The sequence below is a fragment of the Heptranchias perlo genome, chromosome 22 (assembly GCF_035084215.1).
Source record: "Heptranchias perlo isolate sHepPer1 chromosome 22, sHepPer1.hap1, whole genome shotgun sequence".
NCBI lineage: Eukaryota > Metazoa > Chordata > Chondrichthyes > Hexanchiformes > Hexanchidae > Heptranchias > Heptranchias perlo.
In genome coordinates, this window is record NC_090346.1 from 19,495,878 (window position 1) to 19,511,616 (window position 15,739).

Sequence of the window (15,739 nt, forward strand, 5' to 3'; positions counted from 1 at the left end):
GAAAAGGCGAATTCAAAAAGGGACCCAATAATGGCCTAGATGTGGCAGTGGTGTTGATAATGATTAAATTTAACATGCCATAACAAAAAAATATATAAATTAACAAAATGGCAGCTCATCAAACACCCTTGTGCATACCCTTGGTGAATTACAATTACTTAACCTTTCTCTTTACCTACTGCTTCTACGTGGTGCATCCCCTGTGGCTTCAGCTCAGGTCGCTGCCCTGACCGCTGAGATTCTCTCGATCTATGACCTCTGGGTTTTGGAGCCCGCAAGGGCCCCGCCAAAGACCGCTCCACCTGCACCTGTGCAGGGGCAGACTCTGCTATCGGGAGAGGAGGCAGCATTGCAGGTACTGGTTGAGGAGGGGGCAACAGGTGAGAAGTGGGAGCAGTTTGAGTGGAGTCCCCACTTCCACATCCCCTTTCACCATAATCTCTCTCCAAGGCTAGCGCAATATCACTCCCAACACCCTGCTGGCCAGCAGGTTGGTGAGCAGGTTTGTGACGTTATAAGCCCATGGCTAAAGTATCTGCCTGTTTAAGGTGGCAGGCATGTTGGCATCCAGAGTCCGCACGGCCTGCATGGACTCATTTGAGAGCCATACTTGAAGCTCAATGGAGGCCACCATTCTTTCCATCGCAGACATTCTCGCACTTACCTGCGCCTCCAATCCATTAACGATGGAGTTGGACTCCTCCATCCCCTCCGCTATTGAGGAGAGTGTGTGTGACACTTTTTCCATTACCTCACAAAGTTGCTGCTGCACCTCTATCATCCTCCTTCTCAATGATGGCCTCTGAGGTTCAGCATCTACGTTAGTTGCAATTTCATGCTTAGAGATGTATTTTTAACAGAATTATGTGAGCTTTGCATTTTCTTCCCACTATTTCTGTCAAATAAGATGCTAAGCTTGGAGTTCTTCTTATCCATAGAATAACTAACTTTAGTTTTGCTTGTGGAAGAGGTACACAACACAAAAACTTTACTTAGTTTTTTACAATTCTGCTCTTCCCATGCATCATTCTTAATTTATTGTTTTTCTGGGTTTAGATTGTCTACAATCTCAGTCAATCAGAAGCTAACACTTTTTGGAACAAAGAGTTTGGACAGGATGTCCAGAATTTTCAGGGGAGGCTTTTGAGAATGGATCTGGTGTTGGACAGAACTTTTGCCTGCCCTAAGGATATACCCATGACCTCATCACATATCCTAGGGTCAGGAGCAATAACCAATTGCGATGGATCCTGCTGTCATCTTCGGCACAGGTTTTTTTTGGGGGGGGGTGAGGGGAATTTCATTGTGGTACATCGCCAATGCATTATGGGGACTAGTAGTCTGGGGAAGTGCCTAAAAATAACTTGAAGTTTTCCTTTCCATTTGTCGATTTCTGTAATGCACAATTGTTGCTTGGTCGCAAATGATGTAGAAATACATTTGTTTTTGTGTGACAACAGCTTACGTTTATATAACACCGTTAATGTGGAAGACATCTCAAGATATTTCACAGAGATGTTGAGCCGAAGGACGAGATCTTAGGAGTGTCTTGAAGGCAGAGAAGGAGTTGGTGGTGTTTAGGGAGGGACTTCCAGAACGTGGGTCCTAGGTGGCTGAAAGCACAGCCCCTGATGGTGGGGAGCTTGTAAGGATGGAGGAGGTGACAGAGATCAGGAGGGGCGAGGCCCTGAAGGGATTTAAGCACTGTAAGGGGTTTCTTTTTTACTGTTTCTCGGGCTTATAATAGGTCAGCCAGTTATGTTTTCCTGAGCTGCCCTGCCCGCAGTGCGGTTGCGAATCGCTTACCCCTTCCTGATTCTGAGCTGAGGACTTATCGAGTGGTAACAAAGACAGACAAACAGACCAGTGGATTGGTACAAGGAAAACCAATGTTTATTAATAAGAAAACTAAAACTACAAAGTAAACAGTATTATACAGAAGATAAAAAGAAATCGCTATGGATGTAATACAGTCTTACGCTTAACAGGTTGGAAGAAACGGACACATCGAGGGAAAATTCTAAAATCACAAGTTTAGCAATATCCCCTTTAACCCCCACCCTTACACTTATGCTAGGTTGTCTTGTGGCAGCCAGAAAATTAATGCTCACCGGTGAAAACAGATGAAAAGGCCTGGCCTCTGATGCCCTGCTGCTGCCGTCGACATGTGGTTGCGAGGTTTACTGGATGGCTTCCTTCTTAGTTGCTAGCAGACAGCAGGACCCCGAGCCAGGAGGCGAAGAGAAAAGAGAGAGAGATACTGGGCAGCCCCAGTTATACCCTCTTGGTAACAGGTTTTTTTCATACCTCATCAGCTTGTTTCATTGTTTGATTTAAGCACGAAACGTAAGACAAAGGACCCCATCTCTGGCCCATTTACATTAATGGCCATTTCCTGTATCGATCTGTTTGCTAACTGCTTTACCATTGTTCCGAATGTACCTTGATGGTTCACCTTTTGTCCTGCGATCACTTCCTGCTCGAATTTTGATGTGTTGGCCGGCCATGTTGATAGCTTGCCTCAGGGCTAGAATGCAGCTGCATTGTTTAAAGAAATCTGTCTGAAACACGAAGCCTGCCGAGTTGTTGAGAATGCAATTTCAAATCTGCCGGTCCTCGGCCATGTGTCTGACTGCAGCCATTTTGAGAGACCTTGGATTTTTTAAAACAGTCACACCAGGGTTTCTTTAATAACTCCAATAAATCTTCGGGGTGGGGGGAACATGTGAAATTTTGTGAATCCCTTCAGCACAAGGATAAATTTGAGGCATTGTAGGACCAGGAGCCAATGTGGGTCAGTAAGGATAGGGTTGATGGCTTGGTTTGGGATAGGATACGGGCAGCAGAGGTTTGGATCAGCTGAAGTTTACAGATGGTGGGAAACAGGAGCCAACCAATAAAGCATTGGAATAGTCCAGTCTGGAAGTGATAAAGTTATGGTTGAAGGTTTTGTCAGTAGATGGGCTGAGGCAGGGTCTGAGGAGGGTGATGTTACAGAGGTGGAAGTAGGCCGTCTTTGTGATGGAGAGTATATGGGGTTGCAAGCTCAGCTCGGGGTCAAATAGAATGGTGAGATTGCAAACAGTCTGGTTCAGCCAGAGATGTTAGCCAGGGAGGGGGATGGATATCAGTGAAAGAAACAAGAAAGACTTGCATTTGTATAGTGCCTTTCATGACCTCAGGACACCCCAAAGCGCTTTACAGCCAATAATGTACTTTTGAAGTGTAGTCACTGTTGCAATGTAGGAAACGCGGCAGCCAATTTGCGCACAGCAAGGTCCCACAAACAGCAATGTGACAATGACCAGATAATCTGTTTTTCTTAATGTTGGTTGAGGGATAAATATTGGCCAGATCACTGGGGAGAACACCCCTGCTCTGCTTCAAAATAGTGCCTTTTACATCCACTTGAGAGGACAGATGGTTTAACATCTCATCTGAAAGATGGCACCTTCAACAGTGCAGCACTCCCTTAGTACTGGACTGAAGTGTCAGCCTAGATTTTTGTGCTCAAGTCTCATGAACCCACAATGGGGGACTTCAACTATCCTAATATAGACTGGGATAGTAATAGTGTAAAGGGCAAAGAGGGGGAGGAATTTCTGAAGAGTGCTCAGGAGAACTTTCTTGATCAGTATGTTTCCGGCCCAACGAGGAAGGAGGGATTGCTGGATCTGGTTCTGGGGAGTGAGGTGGGTCCATTGGAGCAAGTGTCAGTGGGGGAACATTTAGGGATGAAGAGAAAATACAGAGGAGAAGTGAAAAAGGAAGTAAGAGGGGCAAAGAGTGAATATGAGAATAGACTGGCGGCAAACATAAAAGGGAATCCAAAAGTCTTCTATAGGCATATAAATAGTAAACAGGTAGTAAGAGGAGGGGTGGGACCGATTAGGGACCAAAATGGAGATCTACGCATGGAGGCAGAGGGCATGACTGAGATACTAAATGAGTTTGCATTTGTCTTTACCAAGGAAGTAGATGCTGCCAAAGTCACAGTAAAAGAGGAGGTAGTTGAGATACTGGATGGGCTAAAAATTAATAAAGAGGAGGTACTAGAAAGGCTAGCTGTACTTAAAGTAGATAAGTCACCTGGTCTGGATGGGATGCATCCTCGGTTGCTGAGGGAAGTAAGGGTGGAAATTGCAGAGGTGCTGGCCATAATCTTCCAATCCTCCTTCGATATGGGAGTGGTGCCAGAGGACTGGAGAATTGCAAATGTTACACCCTTGTTCAAAAAAGGGTGTAAGGATAAACCTGGCAACTACAGGCCGGTCAGTTTAACCTCGGTGGTGGGGCAGCTTTTAGAAACAATAATCCAGGACAAATTTAATAGTCACTTGGACAAGTGTAGATTAATAAAGGAAAGCCAGCATGGATTTGTTAAAGGCAAATCAATCATGTTTAACTAACTTTATTGAGATTTTTGATGAGGTAACAGAGAGGGTTGCTGAGGGCAACGCAATTGATGTGTATATGGATTTTCAAAAGTACCAGATAGTAGGCTTGTCAGCAAAATTGATGCCCATGGAATAAAAGGGGCAGTGGCAGCATGGATAAGAAATTAGTTAAGTGACAGGAAACAGTGAGTAGTGGCGAACGTTTGTTTTCCGGACCGGAGGAAGGTATACAGTGGTGTTCCCCAGGGGTTGGTAATAGGACCACTGCTTTTTTAAATTTATGTTAATGACTTGGACTTGGGTGTACAGGGCACAATTTCAAAATTTGCAGATGACACAAAACTTGGAAGTGTAGTAAACAGTGAGGAGGATAGTGATAGACTTCAAGAAGATACAGACAGGTTGGTGGAATGGTCGGACACAGAGGGCAGATTAAATTTAACGCAGAGAAGTGCGAAGTGATACATTTTAGCAAGAAGAATGAGGAGAGGCAATATAAACTAAATGGTACAATTCTAAAGGGGGTGCAGGAACAGAGAGACCTGGGGGTATATGTGCACAAATCTTTGAAGGTGGCAGGACAGGTTGAGAAAGGTTAAAAAAGCATACGGGATCCTGGGCTTTATAAATAGAAGCATAGAGTACAAAAGCAAGGATGTTATGTTGAACCTTTATAAAACACTGGTTTGGCCACAGCTGGAGTATTGTGTCCAATTCTGGGCACCGCACTTTAGGAAGGATGTGAAAGCCTTAGAGTGGGTGCAGAAGAGATTCACCAGAATGGCTCCAGGGATGAGGGACTTCAGTTATGTGGATAGACTGGAGAAGCTGGGGTTGCTCTCCTTAGAGCAGAGAAGGTTGAGAGGAGATTTGATAGAGGTGTTCAAAATCATGACGGTTTAGATAAAGTAAATAAAGAGAAATTGTTCCCATTGGTGGAAGGGTCAAGAACCAGAGGGCACAGATTTAAGTTGATTGGCAAAAGAACCAAAGGCGACATGAGGAAAAACTTTTTTACACAGCGTAGTTATGATCTGGAATGCGCTACCTGAAAGGGTGGTGGAAGCAGATTCAATTGTGGCTTTCAAAAAGGAATTGGATAAATACTTAAAAGGAAAAAAATTTGCAGGGCTATGGGGAAATTGCGGGGTAAGTGACTAACTGGATTCCTCTTACAAAGAGCCGGCACGGGCTTGATGGACTGAATGGCCTCCTTCTGTGCTATAATGATTGTATGATTCTACGCAACTTCTGTCTCAGAGGCGAGAGTGCTACCACTGAGCCACTGCTAAAACCTGACAATGGCGAGGGTGCGGAGTTTATGTTGGCGGTTAAAGAGGATGGCTTCAGTCTTCCATTGTTTAACTGGAGAAAATTCTGGCTCTTCCAAGAGTAATCATTATTTTACAAGTAGTCCAAAAACACAGAAGTAATAAGGGGGTTGAGAGAAATGTAACTGGGTGTCATTAGTGTACATATGGTAGCTAACCCCATTTCGATGGATAATGTCACCAAGGGGAAACATGTAAATAAGAAAGAACATAAGAAATAGGAGCAGGAGTAGGCCAATCGGCCCCTCGAGCCTGCTCTGCCATTCAATAAGATCATGGCTGAAATGAGGAAGAGGAAGGGGCCAAGGGCAGTGACAAGGCCAGAAACTTCATTGGAGAGATTCAAACATGGAGTTGTGGGAAAGATGAGCATAGATTGGGAGGCGATAACACGTTCAAGGACTTTGGTGAGGAAGGGGAGATTGGAGACGGGGTGGTAGTTTGCAAGAGGGATCAAGGGTGGGATTTTTGAGGAGGGGTGTGATTAATGATGGTTTTGAAAGGTGGGGGGTGGGCAGTACCTGAGGGGATTTATTTTGTCAGCTAGGAAGGGAAGTTATTGGTTTAGTGGGAATGAGAGTCAAGACTATAAATACGAAGATAAGGCAATGTAAACTTACTTCTAAATATTGCACAGTAAAATGGTAGGAAATAATACAAACTAACATAGTAAGGTTTTGAGCAGGAGAGGATCATTAATCCACCTCGCCTACCCTTCCAAACTTCCCATTAGGTTTCATACTCTGATTCTAGAACCAATTACCCTGAATCCTATTTACTAACAGGATTTCATCCAATCCTTTTTAAAAACCTGCAGGAGTATTGTAGTATAGTGATTCCATCACTCCCACTGATAATCTCTTCCACATTTCTATTACCTTCCTACTGAATGAATGTTGCCAAAAGGTCTTTACATAAGAACATAAGAAATAGGAGCAGGAGTAGACCATCCGGCCCCTCGAGCCTGCTCCGTCATTCAACAAGATCATGGCTGATCTTCTACTTCAACACCATTTTCCTGCACTATCCCCATATCCCATGATGCCTTTAATATCTAGAAATCTATTGACCTCTGTTTTGAATGTACTCAATGACTGAGCCTCCACAGCCCTGTGGGATAGAGAATTCCAAAGATTCACCACCGTCTGAGTGAAGAAATTTCTTCTCATCTCAGTCCTAAATGGCCTACACCTTATTCTGAGACACTGACCCCTGGTTCTAGAACTCCCAAGCCAGGGGAAACATCCTCCCTGCATCTACCCTGTCGAGCCCTGTAAGAATTTTGTATGTTTCAATGAGATCACCTCTCATTCTTCTAAACTCTAGTGAATACAGGCCTAGTCTGCTCAATCTCTCCTCATACGACAATCCCGCCATCCTAGGAATCAGTCTGGTGAACCTTCGTTGCGCTCCCTCTATGGCAATTATATCCTTTCTTTGGAGACCAAAATTGGACACAATACTCCAGGTGCGGTCTCAACAAGGCCCTATATAATTGCAGTAAGGCATCTTTACTCCTGTACTCAAATCCTCTTGTAATAAAGGCCAACATACCATTTGTCTTCCTAATTGCTTGCTGCATCTGCATGTTAGCTTTCGGTGACTCGTGTACAAGGACACCCAGGTTCCTTTGAACATCAACATTTCCCAATCTCTCACCATTTAAAAAATACTCTGTATTTCTGTTTTTCCTACCAAAGTGGATAACTTCAAATTTTTCCACATTATATTCCATCTGCCATGTTCTTGCCCACTCACTTAGCCTGTCTATATCCCCTTGAAGCCTCTTTGCATCCTCCTCACAACTCACATTCCCACCTGGTTTTGTGTCATCAGCAAACTTGGACATATTACATTTGGTCCCCTCATCCAAATCGTTGATATAGATTGTGAATAGCTGGGGCCCAAGCATCGATCCCTGCGGTACCCCACTAGTCACAGTCTGCCAACCTGAAAAACCTACTCTCTGTTTTCTGTCTGTTAACCAATTCTCAATCCATGCCAGTATATTACCCCCAATTCCATGTGCTCTAACTTTGTTCACCTCCTGTGTGGGACCTTATCGAAAGCCTTCTGAAAATCCAAATAAACCACATCCACTGGTTCCCCCTTATCTATTCTACTAGTTACATCCTCAAAGAACTCCAATAGGTTTGTCAAACATGATTTCCCTTTCATAAATCCATGTTGACTCTGCCAAATCCTATTATTATTTTCCAAGTATCACCCTTAATTTTAAACTCTGTCCTCCAGTTTTCGGATCTTTTGCCCAATAGAATTTTCCTGGATCCAAATTCTCCATACCCCTGAAAATTTTTACAGAACTCCATCAAATCATCCCTGACCACCTCCTCACAAGAGAGTGAAGTCTCAGGGTAGACAATCTTTCCTCATAATTCATACAATATAGAGACCAAACGGAACACAGTGGTTCAGATGTAGTCTCGCCCAAAGTCAGGAACAAATTCAATATTTCCACTTTTTGACATAAATCACACCTCTAGTTATACATGCCAACATTTTCTTGACTGCTTGTGAGCTCTGGTTTTAATGATCTATTATCTGAAATGACTAGATATATTTCTTGCTTTGTTACCCCAACCACACTGCCATTTAATATGTATGCCCCGTTTTCACCTCTACCTCACCTCATGATTTTACACTTCCAGCTATCACCTCTTTGCCCATTGATCTAACCTGTTCGGATCCTTTTTGGATTATTGCATATTGATTAGCATTGTTGCACGCAATTTAGTGTGATCGCAAACTTAGACACCTGGGCAATATCCTGTCCTCCAAATTACTTATAAAAATTATAAAGTGTGACCACACTGACTCCATCAAATTCTTTTTTAAGAAAGTATATCTAATCTAAACATTTTTGCCCAGTAACTTTAATTGCTGGAGTGTTTTTATAAAGCATGTATAGTGTTAGAGAGAACCAGAATATGAATTTAAATTGATCAATGTGACTAATCAGAAAGGGTCCGGAGGCACCCCATAATTGTGCCAAAATTATTTTTGTAGAGACAAAGCATGCTGCCCAGTGAAAAGTGGCAGAAAACAGAGCTTTAAAGCATGGGGATTTGGAGCTTAACATGAGGAGTTATCAAGATTGGCCAGTTCCTCTCAGCGGCACCACCTTGTCTCTAGCAACTAGGAAACATGTTCAACTTAGATAAACTAGATCTGTTCCAATACCTCCAAATTGATCACTTCCTCTAGAACTCAGCGAACTGTGGAAACTCCAGTAAGAAGTGACACCCACCCAGAGCCACATTTCCTCAGCACCAGAGAAACCCCAAAATGTGTCCTCGTCCCATAAACCACGCTTGCATCTGCCTCAATAGACTCCACAGAAAGTGTGAAGGAAGCCTTAGAGCAAGACCGCAGCTGTTTAAAATGTGAAACAAAATATTTTTAAAGCGACAGGTGATCAGTTTACTATATCATTTCACATGAACTGGTAATGTTTTTGTAATCCACTAAAAATAGTTTTATAAATGTTTGTTCATTCTTTTAAATCAAGGAAGGATTACGGAGTCCCTTGCTTGGAAACAGGTATATGTAGGAGACTGATGACGGCTTTAAATTGCCCAGATTACTCCCTATCACACCAGCTGCTGTATTTCATTATTGCTGAGCATGTAAGCAAAATTATTTACTGATTAACAGCTACTATTGAAAAACAGTTTTATCTCCACTGTCTGTTATTGTAATATCGCTTTAAACTGTAACTGTGATCTCTGCATTCCAATTGTAGGGCATTGGTCATAAGTACTACTCCCATCGTACTTTCCAAAGACCTATGTCAGCATTCCCTGAGCCAACATTTTTACCAATAATACTTATTTACCCCGAACCCTGCATTTGTCTGCTACATTGAGGCTGCTAGATTTGTACTTTTCACTGCATATATACTTGGCTGTATCTGTTCAGTACAATTCACTGGCATTTCTGCAAATAGGCTGAAAAAATCATGTATTCCGAGGCTGAACCAAAAGAATGAGAATCTGGCCCCCTTCCAGCAGTTGGTTGGCATATCAACACCGTTAGATGCCAACCTCCTGTGTGGGACCTGTGTTAATGCACGTCGTTATTAATGCGCAAATCGTCCAGCAAGTTCAGGGGATTAAGCAATAGGAGTTGCAAATCTCCAGAACCTGCTGGACGATTTACGCTGCTTCGCACAAACGGCATCTCGCCCTTAGCCCTCATTATTTTTTTTAAGAACTTACTGGATTTGTACATTAATTGCCCATTAAACTCACCACAGAAAGTTAGGGCTGGTGATTAAGAGCGTAAGTACCCTTTTAATGACTTGATAATTGTTAATGCAATGCCAAACAACCTCTCTGCGCAGAAAGGGAACAATTTAAACTGTGGAGTCTCATTCCTTTAGGTGGTAAATTGTTCTTAGAGATTTTTAAGATATAAAATGTTTGCATTTTTTTTCTTACTTTTCCTTTGTCTCTTTTTCACCCTCTCTTAATCCAATCTTTCTTTCCCTCACTTTACTTCTCTTTCTGTACCTGATTTGACTCTACTTCACCCTATTTCCATTTCCGTTATTCCTCTGTTTCTTTCTCAATTCTTAGGCCACATTAGTTAAGGAGATAGACTATTGATCCCACCATTCACTAAGGTCCCAGATGCCCTGTTGACCTCACCGTGTCATTGTCAGCTCACACTTCCAGCAAGTTATGCCACAAGTTGAGCTGAAGAGTACAGGAAAATGTCTAACTAACGGCATACACCACAAGACGCCCCGCTCCAGCAAGATTTGGCCCAAAAAACAATTATAATAAAAAATATTAACTGAAATATCCATTTATGGGGAATGCGAACTTTTGGCACCAGTTTTTCAGCAATGTTACTATATTTTTTAAGGCATTTGGGGAAGGAGTTTTCTTGTACTTATCATTACCCACACATACAAATTAAGAATTCAGACGGGTAAGCCATTCAATCTAAAATCAACTTAGACCCTAATTAAATGAGCATTGTTTTATAGCTCTTAATTTATATGAACATTGTGTAACGGCCTTAAATTAACTTGTTGCCACTTGCTATTTATATTAATTGGTAGAAATGAGCTATGATTAAATCCCCAATGATCAATTTTCACCTTGGGGTAAAACTGTTCTCTACATTATAGGGCTCGATTTTAGGATCGTGTTTCCGGCGGGTTCCCAGCGGGGTGGCCCCGAAAATCCCGATCTCCGGTCACGTGACCGGATCGCGACGAAATCCCGGCCACTTCCGGGTACCGCGCTGACGTGCGGGGCTGCGCGCGCAAGCCCCGCTGGTGGGAATCCCGCAGGCAATTAAAGCCAGCGGGGTTCCACTTGAGAGTACTTACCTTGCTCGTTGTGGTCAGTTAATGAGCTGAAGCAGCTGTCGAAAGAGGAAGTGTGGGATTTTAGGTTCAAGGCAGTGAGTTTCCCACACTGGGGGAAACAGTCTCCCTCCAACCAGGCGTGTTGCAGCCAGCAGCCTGTGGCAGGTGCCAAGGTGCGCTCCACGGGGGAGAGCCCTCACCCACGCAGGAGGCCAACGCGTCACATAGGGCAACCCCTGCCCTCCACCACCCCCCGCCAAGCCAGAGGACAGACCGACACGAAACCGCAGCCCCAGTCCGAAGAACCACACACCTACCCTGCACAACCCCTCAGACCAACACCTGCCAGTTGGGTGGTGTGTGGAGACCCTCGGAGGGTGAAGAGCATGACCAGCACCAGCAGCCTCGCAGTCCACGCCGTCCGCCGCAGAGACGTGGATCCCCCCAACACGGTGTTGTTGCACGCCCACCTGCACAGCAGGAGGGAGGGCTACCGCAGAGAGAGACGCGTCGCAGAGGGCACTACCCTCGCCACAGGGTCCACAGACCGAGGCGCAGCTCCCCGGACCTCTCCGAGCAGCAGTGCACAGGGAGGCGCAGATTCACTCGACATGTAGTCGTGGAGATCTGCAGCCTCTTTCATGCCGAGCTGCTCCTGGCTGGCCCCAGCACCAACTGCTTACCTGTCGCTGGCAAAGTCACCACTGCCCTCCACACCTTCTCCTCCGCATCCTTCCAGGGTGCAGCCGGCTACACCGCTGATGTCTCTCAGTCGTCTGCGCGGACGAGCCCTGCAAATACACCTGCACCTACTCTGCAGTAACACGATGGGTGGCATCAGTGGTGGGTCCTCATAGTGATACCCAGGAGCGGGCATTATTGGACACAACGGACAGGATTCGCGGAGACATGGCAGTGGTGGTGTCAATATAATGTGTGCTGTTTGTTGCTCTGAAATTCAATATGGGTAACACCCATGACAAACCCTCAGACACCCTTGTGCACCCCCTTCATGCTGACGAGACGTTTGCCTTACGCTGCCTACTGCACATATGTGATGCATGCCCTGTGGCTGCAGCACAGGTGGTGGCAGGTTGAGTGAGGCTGGCCGTGAGGGAGATGCACGAGAGGGTGGGTATGGGATGGAGCAATGAGATTGTATGAGGAGTGGGTTGCGTGTTAGTGGCAGGGTGAGTACTGGCGAGGTGAGTAGGTGGAGGTAAGATGAGGATGGGGTGTGAGTGGGTATGAAGGGTGATGTGACAGAATAGTGTTGGCGGTGCCGAAGGAGATGTGGGGTGGGGGCAGTGTTGTGGCAGACGGAGTGTAGGGGAAAGACTTCGTGTTCTCACTGCGGCTGACCTACTGCGGTCATTGCAGCGCCTCCTGCACTGTATGCAGGTGGGCGATATGTTGGTGGCGCAGGTGACCCCCTCTGCCACCTCGAGCCAGGCCTTCTTGGTGGCAGAGGCTGGCCGCTTCCTCCCGCCCGCCGGGGGGAAGATCTGTGTCCTCCCCCTCCTCCTCACCCCATCTGATGATACCTGGGGTGAGGCATCATTAAACTGGGAGCAGCCTTCCCCCTGGGCTGCTCCATGCTGCAATTTGTCCCATTGGTTGCAGCATCTGTCAGTGGAGGACTGCCCCTTTAACTAGGGAGCCTCCAGCTGACAGATCGTACTGCGCATGCGCAGCCCGACCGACGCGCAGGCCAGCGCCGTGGACCCCGGAGGAGCAGGTAATTGATTCCTATTAGTGGGTTGCCTGCTACGATCGCGTGGGCAACCCACTAATTTCGCCGAGCGTGTTGACCACGCTCCCGGAGGACCACCCGCTGGGAACCCGCAGGCCTGCTAAATTCGGGCCCATAGTGTATTAGATATAATGGGATAGATGGAAAATTGGGTGGGGTCTGTTATGGGTGTGCAATGGTCCCCAGACTATCTTCCTCTGGGTGTGCAATGGTCCCCAGACTATCTTCCTCTATGCACTGTGCTCATGGAATCTTTTGTACCATGTGCAATAACAGGAACATCTGCTGTAATAATTCCAGTTTAGAGTAGTTGACCAATAGTGCACAAACATTTGGGTATGCTCCCAGATTCCAGTTTCAAAATTTTGGAACCTGATAAAGGAATGGCTAAGACTTGAAACTTACATAAGAGGCGATGTTGATTGAAGAGAAAGAAAGAAAGAACATATAACTCCTTTCACAACCTCAGGACATCCCAAAGCACTTTACACTTCAAAAGTAATTCTTTGGCTGTAGTCTCTGTTGTGATGCAGGGAAACGTGGCATCCAGTTTGTGCACGGCAAGACCAAACAGCAGTGAGAAAATGAGATAATGTTTTTTAGTGATAAATATTGGCTAGGATGCCAGGCGGACTCCCCTGCTCTTCTTCATGGGATGTTTTATGTCCACCTGAGAGGGCAGACGGGACCTCTATTTAACATTTTATCTCAAAGATGCAACCTCTGACAGTGCAGCACTCCCTCAGTATTGCACTGAAGTGTCAGCCTGGATTATGTGCTCAAGTTTCTGGAGTTGGACTTGAACCCATGACCTCCTGCCACTGAGCCAAGGCTGACACCTTAAAATCATCCTCACAGCAACAGTAGGAAAATCTGAAGGAGAGTCTTGCTGGGTTGATCTCATTGATATTATGGTTTCCATTTGCACTCATTGACAGAAGTTGGTGAGCAGGCCACCTGTCCAACCTTTTAGTTAAGGGATGGTGCTTGATGTGTGGAAGGGAGAGGCAAGAGAGGGTTAAAGAAGAAAAAAAGCTCACTTTGAAATGTAAGTTTGGAATAGATGATTATGGGAATCAAATGGTTTTTCATTTCATTTCATTATGTAGCCCTTAAGTTTTGATGATCTTCAAAATTTAAAATTGAAACCATTAATAAATTGGGGAGAGGAATAAAAGTGTCCCTTTTTAGACTAACAAGGCTCTTGAGAAAGAAATGTGACTGAATATAAGACTGAGTAAGAAGACAGGGTATTCATTCTAAGAAATGATAAACAATGCTAGATATTTAGTCATTATTTCAAAGAAAAAAGAAATCAAGATTATATATTTAAATATGAGACAAATCAAACTTTATGCTAAAATTAATTTTGATAAAGACAACATCCTCTTCCCAAATAATTTCTTTTTCTATTCAAATTCTAGAAAAGATGCTCAAGTATTGTAGGGGCACAGCACATGGAATCAAAAGCTTCACTCTTTATTCAGGATTATAAGAAGATTTTCTGCTCCAATATGATGCGAAGAAACCTGGAAATCGAAGATAATGACTTTCCATTTTATCTACGAGATTTATTTATGGAAAATAGTAAGTAGCTTGAATTTAAGGACAAATTGCTATGATAAAATTGATAGCTGCTGAAAAAAATAGAAGATTAGGTTTATAGTCTGAAATCTGAAATTCTCTCCATTATTCCCTTTACAAGAATCTTTGCGCTGTGTATCTTCCTCCAGACAGGGCCACTGTCATTGCAGTGCTCTGGCCAACAAGAGGCATCATTTAAGGGGAGGGGTATACTTCCTCTGAGCTATGTGTAACAAAATCATATATTCATTTCTTTAAGCATGGGTGAGTTTGAATAATTCAGTTCTTCAGTTGCTGTTGCACGGTATCTCAAATTGCTGCCTGGCTCAGATCTAACAGAATTCAAATATCTGGGCCAGGCAATTTTGAGTGACTGGTACCTCTGGAACTTGCACTCTATGATCTCTTTGTCTGTCAAGCATTTAGTCACATGAGGTCCTTGGCCACCCTATAAGCTATTGTTTTAAAAGGGCACTGCTTTCATGGAAAAAAAAGCTTTGTTAAACTTTTTACTATTTGGGGAGAGTAAAGAGCCAGAAGTGTCATGCCTATTTTATAATTTAAAAAAAATCACAAAAGCAGGCAGCTGTCTGTTTTTAAAAATAATTTTAAAAGCAGATAATAATGCCTAATTTTTTTTTAAACGTGGTGAGCGTTTAGTTGTGTTTGGGGAACAGAGAAAGTATCTGAAATTGTGTGGCTGTGTATGAGGGAAAGCTTAGATTCCTAAAGCAGTATGAAAATTCAGAAGAGATGTGGTATCTGAAAAGAGAGTATGTACTAAGATCATGTAAGATTTTTATATTTTGGGGTTGGTAATCCTGGATTGTCTTGACATGATTTTTGTTATTACAGCACTCTCAAGAATACAAGATAGAGAGCTCATTCACTCAGCACGCCCTTACAATACCCCAATCACAGCATCTAATTGTTTCTTAAATCATTCCATTGTTTACAATTCTATGTTATCTGGAACTCCATTTTATGTGTTAATCACTTTGTGTGAAGAAGACCTTCCTGAAAGCACTCCTAAATTTGTTTTTATCTCTGCAACCGTACCCTACTATCTCGGTCTAATATGAGGCATTAGTCTTGGTTTTCTTTTAAATGGTCGCTACTCAGTTACCTTGTCCTGTAAAGGCTGAACATTTTTTCCAGTTTTTAATAACTCTGTTCTCGGTGCCAGGTCTGGTCACTCTTCTTTGCACTGTCTTCGAAGCTTAAACTTCTCTTTTGTCTCTTGGTGACCAGAACTGGACACAATAATTAAGATGTGCTCTGAACAGAACATTGTACAGTTCAAGTATGCCTGTAAATAAATAAAGAAAACGTT

The 15,739-nt window shown here is 44.0% G+C and overlaps 1 protein-coding gene across 1 annotated transcript in view; it reads left to right on the top strand.

Annotated features, from left to right (window-relative positions):
• Positions 1–15,739, top strand: part of c22h16orf89 (chromosome 22 C16orf89 homolog) — an 85,587-nt gene that overhangs the window by 43,709 nt on the left and 26,139 nt on the right. Inside the window, exons 4-5 of the mRNA XM_068003112.1 lie at positions 9,258–9,375; positions 14,247–14,409. Coding sequence (XP_067859213.1) covers positions 9,258–9,375; positions 14,247–14,409 — 281 coding nt within the window. The remainder of the gene's footprint in view (positions 1–9,257; positions 9,376–14,246; positions 14,410–15,739) is intronic.